At 39.0% G+C, this 13413-nt stretch overlaps 1 protein-coding gene across 2 annotated transcripts; it reads right to left on the reverse strand.

Moving 5' to 3' along the window:
- Positions 1–1797: 1797 nt before the first annotated feature.
- tra2a (transformer 2 alpha homolog) lies at positions 1798–8876 on the reverse strand. Of its 2 annotated transcripts, none has more exons than XM_039605639.1 (9): positions 8531–8876; positions 7096–7229; positions 6832–6997; positions 6179–6232; positions 4763–4951; positions 3152–3267; positions 2795–2908; positions 2640–2710; positions 1798–2480 (listed from the first exon to the last, which is right to left on the reverse strand). In XM_039605639.1, the coding sequence occupies exons 1-9, from the start codon at positions 8531–8533 to the stop codon at positions 2470–2472; spliced, it is 858 nt and encodes a 285-aa protein (XP_039461573.1). In that variant the 5' UTR covers positions 8534–8876; the 3' UTR covers positions 1798–2469. The 2 variants fall into 2 exon arrangements, with proteins under 2 accessions (XP_039461573.1, XP_031611923.2); XM_031756063.2 differs by having other exon boundaries at positions 8641–8875.
- Positions 8877–13413: the final 4537 nt, after the last annotated feature.

A 13413-nucleotide genomic window follows, 5' to 3' on the forward strand; every position in this document is an offset into this window, starting at 1 on the left:
GTTTGTAAAGCAATAAAATACACTTATGGTGTAATAAAGAGTTGTTTATCTGCTGAATTTGTGGAAATCTCTTTAAAGTATGAATAGAAAAGTGAATTTAACTTTCAGAAATGTAATTTTAGAAAGCATCTGCTGACTAAGATTAAGAATTTGAGATAACAGTCCAAATGAAAACAATTAAAAGAGTCCGGCTGTATTTATAAAGACCCCAATTTCCTTAAGAACAGAGCTAACAGAAAAATAGAAATTTTTAGGTAATCAACCACTGTTAATGTATGTTATTCCAAGTAGAAGCCCAAGCTTATTGGTTAAATGCGAAGAATTCAGAAGTACCCCCATCAGTGTTCCTGCTGCCTCTTAACCTTCAGACGGTGTCCTGTACGCTGCAAGTGTCTCCTCCCAGTTTTAATCTAATCACAAAGGCATGTTAAAGCTACAGGTTGCAAACCTTGGTCTTGTTTGGTTCAGTTTTATAAAAATGAAACAGTTAAAGTATGCGTGAAGGTTCATGGAAAATTCAGAAAGGTCTACATTTTATGTAGAATCAGTGCACTGCAATGATTTAGTTATCTTTCTCTCAAAAAAATCAGTGTAGTGGATCTTTTTAATTCTTCGTCTAAACACACTATGTTACTCTGAAGCTAGGTATATAGGTGTAATTTATGGAATCCCAATAATATCTCGCTAACCCTTAAACATCATGTTTCCTACTGGTTCTCGACCCCCTGCCATGACACCTGTGTCATAGCACAATTTCAGTGACTAAAAAAAAACAAAACATAACTGCACATGTAACTATACAATCTAGAAAATGTCCTGGATTCTCTGGTTTCCCTGCACCTGCTCTCTACGCTGAACGCTAATTTGGCTACCACAGGACTCAGATCAGGAAACAATAACTGTGTAATTTGCTTCATCAATCAAATGTTTATAGGAACAAGTGTACATATGACTGCAAGTTCACTCATGAAAATGTGAAAGTAAATGCTCGTCCACACTTAGAGATGATATAGACGACGATAAAGTGTTGAGTTTTTGACCCTTGTGTCCTTCGAGCTAGTAGTTACCTTGAAATCATAAGAATTATGTGAATGACTAGGAATGAATGCATAACTCTGAGGGGCCCCATGACATGTCAGCAGTGATTATTAACCCCATTTGAATGAAGTGCCTTGTTATTGGTCCCATGGTCTACAGATAAAGGACCCTTCATTCCTTCAGGTTTACTTTTGTGATTATCCGCTGTGTCAAAATCCCATTTCCTCTCAATCTGTTCAAATTTTAGCTGTCTTTGTGGGGGACAGAGTGAGTGATCATGGTGGTTTCATGCATTCTGCAGGGTTGTTGTACCTGTAGCTGGTAACACCATTGTATGCAAAACAAATCTAATCATGTTCTGTCACCTTTTCATAATGTAATATCCACTGTCACAACGGTGAACAAGTTAACGCATTTTAATGTATTAACCCTCCATGTGAACTTTGTATTTTATTTACTCAGTCTAATAAAAGTCTTGCTAAAAGCCCTTGTGTTTATTTTCCTTGGTGTCGTCTTAATGAAAGTAAACTGGATGTATATTGAGGATACACTGTAGTTTCAACACAAGAATACAGCAGGCGACTTTAAGTTTGTGTCGATATTATCTTATCGTGCACACCACCTTGGAATTAATCTTGTTCTGTGAATCTCTTGCTTTCCCACCTCACCCACTCAACTTACAGCATTCACTCCCACCCGTACAACTAAATCCCAACTTCAATTTCATGCACATTAAGTCAGAAAAACACCTTACAAACCTTTCGCGGTTTTCATAAATTTGTATTTTCCATACAAAGAAACAACAATAAAAATAAAACAAATTGCAAAACATGATATTAAAACTCTCTGAAAACTTAAACAATGACTTCTTGACTGGGGAAAAAAAAAATGAACTTCTGATGTTGGTAACACTTCATTTTAACCACCTGATTTAGTTACCATTAAAGTTATTTAGTGTCAAAATTAACACTCGCATTAATTTGTTACATTTATACACACAGAGTGCATCATTAATACAGGCTGCAAAATCAGGTGTCACTTTTTTCTTTCCCCATCTTGAGTACAAAGTTAACAGTGATGAGTACAACAAATCTGATCAACCATAAGTGAGCAAAACACGGCGATCCGAGCTCCAGAAAATGAAGGAGGAAGAAAAGATGGAGGAAGGAAAGATGGAGGTCTAATAATGAGGCAAGAGTAAGCCACAGGTGCTGATTTCTGTGCTCAAACTCAACACGGATGCATCCAAAGGTCTAAAAATTAAGACATCTATTTCATGTAAACAAGAACTACTTTAAAACTCAAGAGTTCTGCTGATATAGACATGCTTAATCAAAATGTTTCCCACTGAAACACTTTGATGTACCACACGCAAACACACACACACACCCATCAGTTATTGGAGGGATGCTGAATGTTGAAAGAAGCAACTCAGTAACGTCCTGGAAAAGACAAGAAACAACAAACATTTGTGTTAATAAACGGCTGAAGTCTGAAGTGCAAAAACACTGACCATCATTTCACCAGAGATTTAGACACAGAGATGTGTTCGAACAAGTGCAATAACCATCTTTTTGTGCGCCATTTCTCTTCACACTTACGTGGGCTGTAGGAGCGAGACCGTGAGCGAGACCTGTATCGACTGTAGTACGGCGATGGAGAGCGCCTGCGACTGCAAAAAGACACAAGGAACTTGAAATGCGTCTTCTACCACATAATACTACAACACTTTGTACTCAGAAAAATTAGCGCTCACCTATATCTGTAGTCGTACTCGTCATATCTGTCGTAGCGGTCATAACCGCGGTCATAATATGACTCTCTTCCCCTTCTGCTGCTGCCACCACCCCCACCCCCACCACCACCATTGCTGTAAAAATAAAATAAATAAATAATTAATTTAAAAAATAAATACATTAAAAAAAAAAGTAAAATGACTTCTGAGAAACTTGAGGGGGAAAAAAGCACCATGTTAAGCGCAGACAATACTGCATTTATTCAGTATGGCTCAGAGGTGCATTTAAGCTTCATGGAGATTTTAAATGGAGCTCCAGTGTCATGCAGTAGGTTAAGGGAACAGGTATCTAAGATTTGACACAAATGCTGATCTTACTGTGTAGGTCGGCCCATGTAGATTCCTGGCGTAGGGGTATGGGGACGTTTAGTAATGGAATAATCCACTCTGATGCGCCTCCCATCCAGCTCCATGCCATTGGCTCGCTCCATTGCCTGGGAACACAAAAGGGAGGAGAAGACAAAGATATTATCAGACCACTGTAAGCTCTTTGGTAAAAATTTATTTAAATAATGAAGGGCCACCAATATTGCACACTGAAACCATCTATATTAGACCCCATGATTGGGTGGTGAGAGAATTTAAGGAAAGGCTGACACCTAGTGGCATATCCAAGTAATCACACCCAATCTTTGAGGAAAAAAAAAAAAAAAACTCTCTGAAGAAGCAAATCTAAACAACTGGTAACAAAAATGGAGAACTCCCTCTTTCTGGACTTTGGGTTTCACTGGGGTAACTGAAATAGTCCAGAAACATTGGGAACTGTAGCCAAAACTATTTTCATTTTAGGGGTTAAACATTTTTTCTTCTGGCAATTTTCATAATGTTTGTTGATATAACGAGCTGAGATGACAGGCAAGGGTTTACATTTTACATTTTGCTTGAAGGCTTTTTGATTTCTAGCATGAATTTAGAAGAAGCGGAGCATTTCTCCCACCAGCTTCCTGACAGAAGTCACAAGCAGCTTCTCCAGATGCGCACATGCATGTTTCTTATGTGGTTTAATGGCGCTTCGCACATCTAGGTGTATTTAAAGGATTGCCAACAAGTGAGTGCATCCTGTTTTAAATTCTTAACAGACCAGAGCGCCTGCAATAGCAGAATGATTGAGTTTTATTGGTACAACTGGCTTCACTATAAGAAAATCAAGGAGGCTTTTTTATCTAAATTCTGACACATATATTCAAAACAGAACCTGTGAAAAACACAACAGGCTATTATTATTCTTGAAAGTTGATACAGGTAATTATTTTAACTGTTTAGCTGCTATTCATTGAGGGCCATCTCTCGGGCAACCCCTGCTGTACCTCTGACTGAACTGCAACCAATTTCTGCACACTGGGATTAACAGAACGTGCAGCGTTTAGATAGAAAGAATGAAAAAATAATGCCGATCGACTTACATGGATACGTACAGAAGCCTATTTCTGCCGACAATTTAAAAAAAATAAATCATTTCCATTCTTAACTCAAAATTGAGATATATTTCAAACTTTTTCAGTCAGATATCTAAATAAAAATTTTAAAGATTTAAAATTTTGTAATAAAAAAAAAAAAACTGAGCGAATAACCTGAAATTGTGACATATGCAAAAAAAAAAAAAAAAGAAAAAAAAAGAAAAAGAAAAAAGTATAACTATTTTTTCTCCATGGCAGAAACACGTTTCCATAGTTATAAAATACTCATTCAAAAATATTTATTAAAGTGGATAAATTAAAAATAAAAGTACCAAAGAGTAAAAACTATATACACACACTATACAAACATGTTCCTTTATTTAGTTTCGTCACTTTTCATTCTAGCCAACTTTGGGGAATAAATAATTTGACTCCAGATGTGTGAAGTTACAATAAAAATAAGTTGCTTGCATCAAGTCTGAAGACCACTGGGCATCTGATCCATAAATAACACCCCAAATATTTTCCATACCTCTTTAGAGTCTTCAAGCCTCTCAAAGTAAACAAAGGCAAATCCACGGGAGCGACCTGTGCGCTGGTCGTACACCACGTTGACTCCAGCCAAAGGACCGTAGCGTGAAAACACCTCTCTCAGGTCACGCTCAGTCGTGTACAGGCTCAAACCAAACACCCCCAAACACGTGCTCGGATCAGGGTTCGCCTGGAAAGGTCAGCGATAGGGGTAAGAGTTGATGGCGTAGCTTACCACATCTACCCATGTAATGGTTTGCATACAGAATATATTTAATGAATTTATGATGCCCCCCTCACCCTCCACCACATACACACAGGATCACTTTACATACTTAATGCACAGAAGCTAGAAAAATGTCTTTCCCCAAAACCCAACACAGAAAATAATCACTAATAAAACACATTAAATCAATTAATTTATAACTGATGCATGTGATGCTTAATGGTTGCTTTGGATCAGTTTTGCAGCTTATGGACAAAATACTGTTTCACCTACACTGGATACATGCTCTCACATTGTGACTTTTGGTTTCTAACTGAGGCAGTTATTGAGTTGCTTCGAAGGAAATAATCCATATAACTTATGTTTGTACAAACAAAAGATGTTGAAACAGTAGCACAATAAATTCTCAGTGGGTAAACTATGACAGCTTTAATAACCCCTTAAACTGCTTTCAAAAATATGTCACAGGGAGAGCTATGTATATACACGTGCTATAAAACCTTTTCACTTGCCTCATGCTTCCTCTGTTTTGCATTATTATATGGCCCACATAAAGCAGCTGTGCCCTACAAATATTGAGTTTAAGAAAGCTAGTTAAACATGGTGCTGCAAGAACATGTCAGCAGATGAGGAACCACTGAAACATTTCTTTTAGTGCATATGGCATTAATATATACAATATATTTTTACTGATGTTTTTACTTTACCTGTACTTTACATTTGAATCTTTAAAGTAACTTTTAAAAAAGGTGGGGCACTTAGTATATCATTTGGTCTGCTCAAAAATTATTGTCATTGTAAAACACATATAGCACATTGTACTTTATATGCATTAGAACTGCACACACATCAGAAATCATCAATTACTGGAGCAACAAAATAAACATGCAGCAAAGAAATAGTGGCAGCATTTTTTAAGTACTTAAATGTTAGTTGAGGCCTCTTTTTCACTGGAGTTTCAAAATATAACTTGATTCATTAGGTGACCTAATACTTATTGTAGATAATAAAGGTGACGCTGGTTGCAAACCAGCCACAGTGTCCACATACATCAAGTTATTTGCGTTTTTAAAAATTTCACAATGATTATTTATGCCTTTATACCTCATGCAACACTGCAATGAGAGTGGTAACTTTGACCCACACACAACGTTACTTTTCCCCCCAAAATATGTCAGAAGGTCCACATACCCTAACATCAGCACCACCGCCATGACTGTATGCTTCTTTTGTGAAGTCATGGCTCTGTTGATATAATGAAAGGGAGGGAAGGTTTATCAAAGGGGTTATTAAATGTCATGTCAAAGTGGATTCCCACCGCATTTACCACAATCAACCGATAACATACAACATATTTTACACAACAACACATTATCATAACATAATACCATGGGAACACGTCTCTGGACTGTAAAGACTTTTAATTAAACACTTCCTGTAAAAACAGTCGTAATAATAACAATAATAATAATAACAACAATTTAAAAGAAACAAACAAACAAACAAACAAACAAACAAACAAACATACATAACATATTGAAAAAATAAACCAAAATGACAAAACTGTTTTGTTGAGATTAGCCTGAAGCCTCTGAAAACATGTAGGTGCACTAAATAAAAACGTGTCATGTGTTGAGTGAAATGTGGTGTGAAATTCACTTACAGGCATGGCCTCCTTTAAAAATAACCGCCCCTCACTTTGAGTATATCGTGCAGTATATATTCATGTCCTCACTACTTACTAGCTATGATGCACAATAACCCAGTCTTTACAAATCTGATTGTGAATGTATACGTTCTTTACCTTTCCTTCCATAACCTACAACACCTTCAGTTACACTTACCCTACTGCCGGTGTGACGGCGCCGGTTTGACATAGGGGACGTGCTCTGGCTCTTCCTGCGCCGGTATTCAGGGCTGTAGGAACGAGAACGGGACTTCCTCCGGTGGGAATAGGACCGAGAGCGTGAACGGCTGTACCGGCGGTTTGAGTGCCGTCTAGAACGAGATCTAAAAATGAAGAAGAAGAAGTGAATTCAACAGAAGAGAAAATGGCAAAATTTAGGATAATCAGAGTGTGTGTATGTGTGTGTTTTGGGAAGGCTTACCTGGATTTTGACTGAGAGCGTGATCTGGACTCGGAGTGTTTGGAGACCCGGGATGGGCTCGGAGAGCCAGACCTGCTCTCCGACTTGACCCGAGCTGGACTCCCACGATCCGATTTAGATGGGGAGCGTGACGCCTATTGCCATAGCAGTATGTTAACAACCTTTACTCATTCAAAATTTATTTTTTTATTTATACAAATCACAATAAGTAGTCAAATATAATGGAAGTATCACACAGAGTACACTTATCTAAAATGTACAGCCTATATACTGCGGGAAAAAGGGTTAGTAATCATGTAATTTCAATAAATGAACCTCTGTGTGGCATATTACTAAAATATATATATTTAAAAAATGTACATGTTCACCTGGACTATTAAAACGGGGAAAAAAAACATGCATTTTCTTATGTTACACAAACGGAGCATGATAAAGAAAAGACATTTTGACACAAACAATATATTTACTTAACCTAGGGACACATTCATTCTTCCAGATTCTTTACACGCTACTCCCTTCTCTGAGGATTTCTATCCTTCTTCATTCTTCTTTTTTCAGTTTTCTCATTTTCTGATTCCAGGTCTGTTTCATTTTAGCCATTACACTGCAAGCGCGTCTATCTGACACCATTCTTCCGGTACACTTCCTCCCTTTCCAGCTCTATGTTCTGTTCTGTATATGTTTTCATTAGCCTTCTTTTATCTTGAAAATTTTCTTCATCATTCTTGGATAAAACTCTTCAAATCCTTCAGGTTCAATAACCTTAATGAAAAAAGAACATTCAATGAAATTAAGATCAGAGTGTTTTAGCAAAGGAGAATATCGTGAATGAAATGAAAAGGAAAACTGAATGCATCATTACATTTACAGTGCTGCTTCATTAGGTTTGAATAATCCAGAAATTATGCAAATGAGCAGAACAATCTAACATATGTGGGAATAAAAAGAGCTTAAATGAATGTTCTAGCAATGTTTCAACCTGATAAACCAGAGAATGAACGCTGAGAACGAAGAGTGGCTTAGGACTAACCCTCATACACTGACACAATGCAGTACTACAGACAAAAAAAACACAACAAAAAAAGACCCCCTGAGTGTGCAAAGCTATGCACACAAAAGGACGTTGGCATAACGTAGGAGATAACTTGTGATTCCTTTCATTAACGAATGAGTCAGCTTCACTCAATTAAACTGACACTGCATGAAGCCAATTTGCACACACCAGTGTTTTAACACTGGTTATTATTTTAAGCCAACTAGCTTGCTAGCTAGCGCCTGTTAGAAACAGTCTTGCTAGCAGAGCATTAACCTTTCACATTAAAACAGGTATTAGCATAGTTTGCTTCCGTTAACTTGAGGCATTTCTCTGCCTCTTTGAAAACTGTAACGCAAGCAGATAAAGCGTTGCAGGTTATTTAGAGTTAGCACACATTACCATTGGCTAGTAGTTAGTGTATCCTAACAATGTTCTTTACTGAAAGCCACACGGAAGAGAAAGGGAAGAAAGGAAGGTGTCACCGATATCATTCGACGGGAACTACTTACCCGCCCTTCATAGTTTCCTTCCTCAAGGTCACTCATTGCTCGGTATAGCTAATAAAAGCGGTTATTTGGACAAAAAATAAGCAAGTGGGTTTATATGCTACGTATATTTTCTGGTCGGTAGCTAGAAGATGGCGCGTAACGTAGGTTGCTGATATGTTTATGAGCCGCAGGATCTGACGTCATCTCCCACGCCCCCCCTTTCGACATTAAAAAAACATGGCGAACACACGGAGAAGTTGTAATGTTCTTTCACGGATCATTAGTGGCACGGAGAAACATTTAGATGTTTTAGTACAAAGCAACGCCGCCACACAGGATAAAGCAATTTATTGTCAAGGAGAGCAAAATTTCTCATTGTAGATTAGTGCCAGAAGAGGCTTCATGTGAACCACATTTAAATGTTCAACCCTGTTTGATTAAGAACTCTTTATGTCGGCGTAAAAAAACTTACTGCCGTTTTTTTAATTGATTTGCAAATTACGCCGAAAAAATCGGCGTTCCAAAATGTTTTCTCGACAAAAAACGCCGTTTTTATTCCGACGGCGTTCTGTTTCGACAAACGCCGTTTTTTCCGACTCTCACATGGCGCCCTGAACGCACCATCCGAGTGACGTAAAAGCGGCGTTCAAAGACAGACGGAAACGCCGTTTTTCCGCCACTCGGCAGAAAACGCCGTTCAAAGATGCATAAAAACGGCGTTTTTACGGCGTTCTGTGCCAGCTGTAACGGCGTTTAAAACGGCGTTTTATTGAAATTATGCAGGGCACTCCCCATGGTTCCCTCTTCCAATTACTTTCAACTCATTTCACCCAATCAAAGAAGAGGAAGTGCAGACCACACTAATGCATCACCGATTCACCTTGCTGCTAAGTGATTGCCTATTCAGTACCAGTGCTTGTCACAGTATTGAATTGTATTATAATCCCACTATGCATTTTGATGTTTAAAGCATGATCAAGCAAACAAACGACAGAATACTTTTTAATGAAACCTTAACTGTGTTACCTGTTATGGCAGCTAACAGGTAATGAGCAGAGCTAGCTCTCTATTTGGATACTCGGTGCATGGCTCCTTTGTTTACGTTAGGGATCAGCTGTTAGCGCTGCGCCCTGCAGCTGCGCTACCGGCAGACAGACCCTACGTCCCCAGTGAGGGAAGAGACGGGGTGATGTCTCCCGAGAAGGACACCTTACACACCATCTCTCCTTCCTGTAATCACTGTAAATGTGAGATCGCTCCCTGATATGATCGAGGAGCCAATGACGCTAACCCGGTCACAGTGGCAGTACCCCGACACTGCCCGGTACTCCCTCTGTGAGTAGACTGCCCGGCTTCCAGCTGCTGCGGGCGGACAAGACGAGAGACAGCGGTGAGAGGAAAGGAGGGGGACTGGCAGTGTTTGTTAAAGACAGTTGTGGGACCCCTGGGCACATCGCTGTGAAAGAACAACTCTGCAACAACACAGACATTGAGCTATTAGCCGTTAGCATCCGTGGAGGCAGCCTGTGACTCTCTGTGGTCCGCAGACTGCAAACGCAATCTCCGAGAGCTCTTCTTCTAATATCAGGGACTTTCATCATGTCTCGCTGGACTCCACACTGCCCACCTTCAACCAGTATGTGACCTGCCCCATCGTAGTCAATAAAACATTGTACTTAATGTATGCCAATGAAAAAGTGGCATACAGTTCATCACCTCCTGCCCAGGAAGATCTGAACGTAACCTAGTGTGCCTTGTCCCTGTGTGCAGCACTTAGTGTGCACGGAGCCACTAATCACCCACGCAGTGCAGAGATGGTCCGCGGAGGGCATATGAATAAATAATGAAAGCAAATAAATGACAGTATGTTTTTTCTGAAACAAACGGAGACCTTAACTTTTATCAAAAATCCTTGTGTGTTCAGTTTAAAGTAATACCACTGTATAACAGCCCACAAATTTAATAATGTTAACAGTATCTCAGGAATATTTTGCCCCATCAACATGCATTAAAAATAGATATGCAGTTTTGAATCAGACCTGCATGTTCGTTTCCTGAAAAGTGATGTAAATAAATAATCTCAAGAACATGAAATAATTGTTTCCATGTAAACTGGAGTTGTCCTTGTCAATGTCATCAGAGTACTCTGGATGTCTTACATGAATTTGAAACAGAGAGTGGCACATGACAGCGTTGCACATAACATAACTAGTTTACCTGTATGACATGAAGTAATTAAAAAAAAAGAATCCATGTAACTTGGTTATGGCTTCTTTCTGATAATTGTAGATACAAATCGGCTGCAGTGTGCATTATCTTGACAAAAGTATAAGATACTGAACCCGCTGATATGATGTGGTGGAGGAATACAAATACCTGGACACCCACATATATACATTTGCTGGACTGGAAGATCAAAACAGAGGCTGTACACAAGAAGTGGATGGGCAGGCTGTTTTTTGAGAGCAAGCTTATGTGTGCACCAAAATGTTAATGACAGGTGTTCTGTCAGGTCAGGTGAGTGCAGTGCACTTTAATGTGTTCTTCTTGGATCAGGAGAGCAAGCTCTGTGACTGGCCGCGCTTCAGAAGCTGTGGTGGAGAGGAAGTGAGTGAACAAACTGCCAAGCATCATGGATATTCCTCTCAATCCACCTCACCAGGTACTTCTCTAAAAGTGTGACTCAGGTCTGTTGCCCCAAAGGATACAGGAAATGCACTGATTTCCATAACAGAATCGTGTCTGTTTAAGGCTCCATGATGATAACTTTCCTGTGAGCGTTTGAAGATAACTGACATCATGGCTTTTAGCCTCATTGTTTCTGCAAAGAGATTTCTCCAGTCACTGAATCTTTTGATAAAATATATTTTTTATGCCTCTAGAGGATGGAACATTTTAAGTCTTTGCAACTTTACACTTGGGAACATTATTCTGAAATTGTTGCACAATTTGTTAATGGAGTTTTTTTGCAGATTGATCGACCTCTGCCCACATTTCCTCCAGAGCAACTCTGCTTCTCTAAGATGCTCTTTAATATCTAATCATGTAACTGACCTGTTACTTTTAAAATATCCCTGCAGCTGTTTCTTTTTAGTACCACTTTTTCCAGCCTTCTCTTGCCCCATCCCAACTGTTTTGAAACATATTGCTGCCATCAAATTAAAATGGACTTATTTTTAACGACGTAGTCTCGGTGTAAACATTTGACATGTTTTCTATGTTCTACTGTGAACAAACTTTGCCTTTGACATTTGCAAATCACTGCTTGCTCTTTTTTTTATTCACATTTTACACTCGAGTCCAGTATTTTCAGAACTATGTTTGTACAAAGCAAAACATAATGTGCTCAATAATGTTAACACTTTTTCTCTGCTGTGAACTGTCACAACATCAAACACACGCTAAACCACTTTATATCTACCACACTATACTGAGCCACTTTATTTTTTAATTATTTACTGTCACTGCTTTATAGTTGTATTTATCAAAATCAACAGCTGTAACTTTTAGATCAAGTTGACTTTATCGAGATTCAGTTTCAGTTGTAAACTTTCCATTTCACAACTTCCATCTTACACACTTTAAAAATCACTCAACATTTTTATTGTCAGTGTCACACAGCTCGTTCTTGTATCTCCACTACTCAATGGTACATAGTAAACACGTATTATAACTTTTCACATTATATGTATCCAGTCACCTAGATATTTTGAAGTCTTTCCACTTGCTGCTATTATGTTTCAGTCAATAATTGAACTGTCTCAGTGATATGTGGAGTCCAGAAAGTATATTAAGCCAGTGATGAGTTCAATACCATGACTCCCTCTGGTGCCACTTAGTGGATTACATAGTTCTACCAGGAGGCTGCCTCGGACACAAAAATCTGTAATGGGCTCAAGTGTCTCTCTGTCCGCAAGCCATGATTGTTCCACTGTTGAGTGAAGTCTTTCAAATCTCTGTTGATCCTTGGGAGATAGATGTAATGGAGAGCCCAAAGGTGCATTTCATTGTCAATGTCAATGATGCCTTCCTCCTCCAGGTGGTGAAATAAGTCACAGTAGACATTGGTCATTCCTCGCCACAGATCACCTCAGAGCCTCTCAGTTCTCTGATTATGGGTACTCCTTCCTCTTAGGGCACTTCCACGATCAAAGCCTCTGAAAATGTTCATCATCAGGCAGACAGCATTGTTTTCCCCACCTCTGTCTGTCCGGACCCTCCAGGGTACACCATAGGATACCACGGGTCTGATGAAACTTGATAAAACGGTACTGCTACGGTTGTTGTTTGAGGCATGAAGGAAGACCACAAGACGACTGTATCCATCAATAGCCCCATCAATGACTATCCTCCACCTAAAACCGTGGTCCATAAGAAGAAAAATATTATTTCTGCTTTGTTATTGAAACAATAGAAAACACACTCTTAATTGATTTACATGTGACTATTGCATGTCAAGTTTGAATTTTTGTTTGTATGTTGCTTGCGCTGTCTGTGTTCTCTCCTCTTCCCTTTAAACATAACCAGTTGTGTTAGAGGACTGCCCATCCCAGGGCCTGGCTCTATTGGACGTGTCTTACTGTTTAACAATTATATTTGATGTAATGCTGAATTTCACTTTGGTCAAAATAGGTGTTCAGACAAAAGACAAATCAATGTGCTTGGTTACCTTATCAGCTTGTGATTTCCAGCAATGTGCCACAATGAGTTTGGACCTGCAACCTGATATGTTCTTCGCTCTGGTCTCCATAAAACTGCTCTAAGGGCAGCTGCTCCAGGATTCATCCGTAACAT

This window comes from Oreochromis aureus, linkage group 22 (genome assembly GCF_013358895.1).
Source record: "Oreochromis aureus strain Israel breed Guangdong linkage group 22, ZZ_aureus, whole genome shotgun sequence".
Classification (NCBI taxonomy): Eukaryota; Metazoa; Chordata; class Actinopteri; order Cichliformes; family Cichlidae; genus Oreochromis; species Oreochromis aureus.

Bases quoted from the DNA above. Each gene is read 5' to 3' on its own strand.
- tra2a (XM_031756063.2), bottom strand. From the start codon at position 8,676: ATGAGTGACCTTGAGGAAGGAAACTATGAAGGGCGG. The intron at 3,268-4,762 runs GTATGGAAAATA...TTGTGTTCCCAG, and splicing joins GGCTTGAAGACTCTAAAGAG to GCAATGGAGCGAGCCAATGG. The intron at 2,909-3,151 runs GTAAGATCAGCA...TTATTTTTACAG, and splicing joins TACATGGGCCGACCTACACA to CAATGGTGGTGGTGGGGGTG.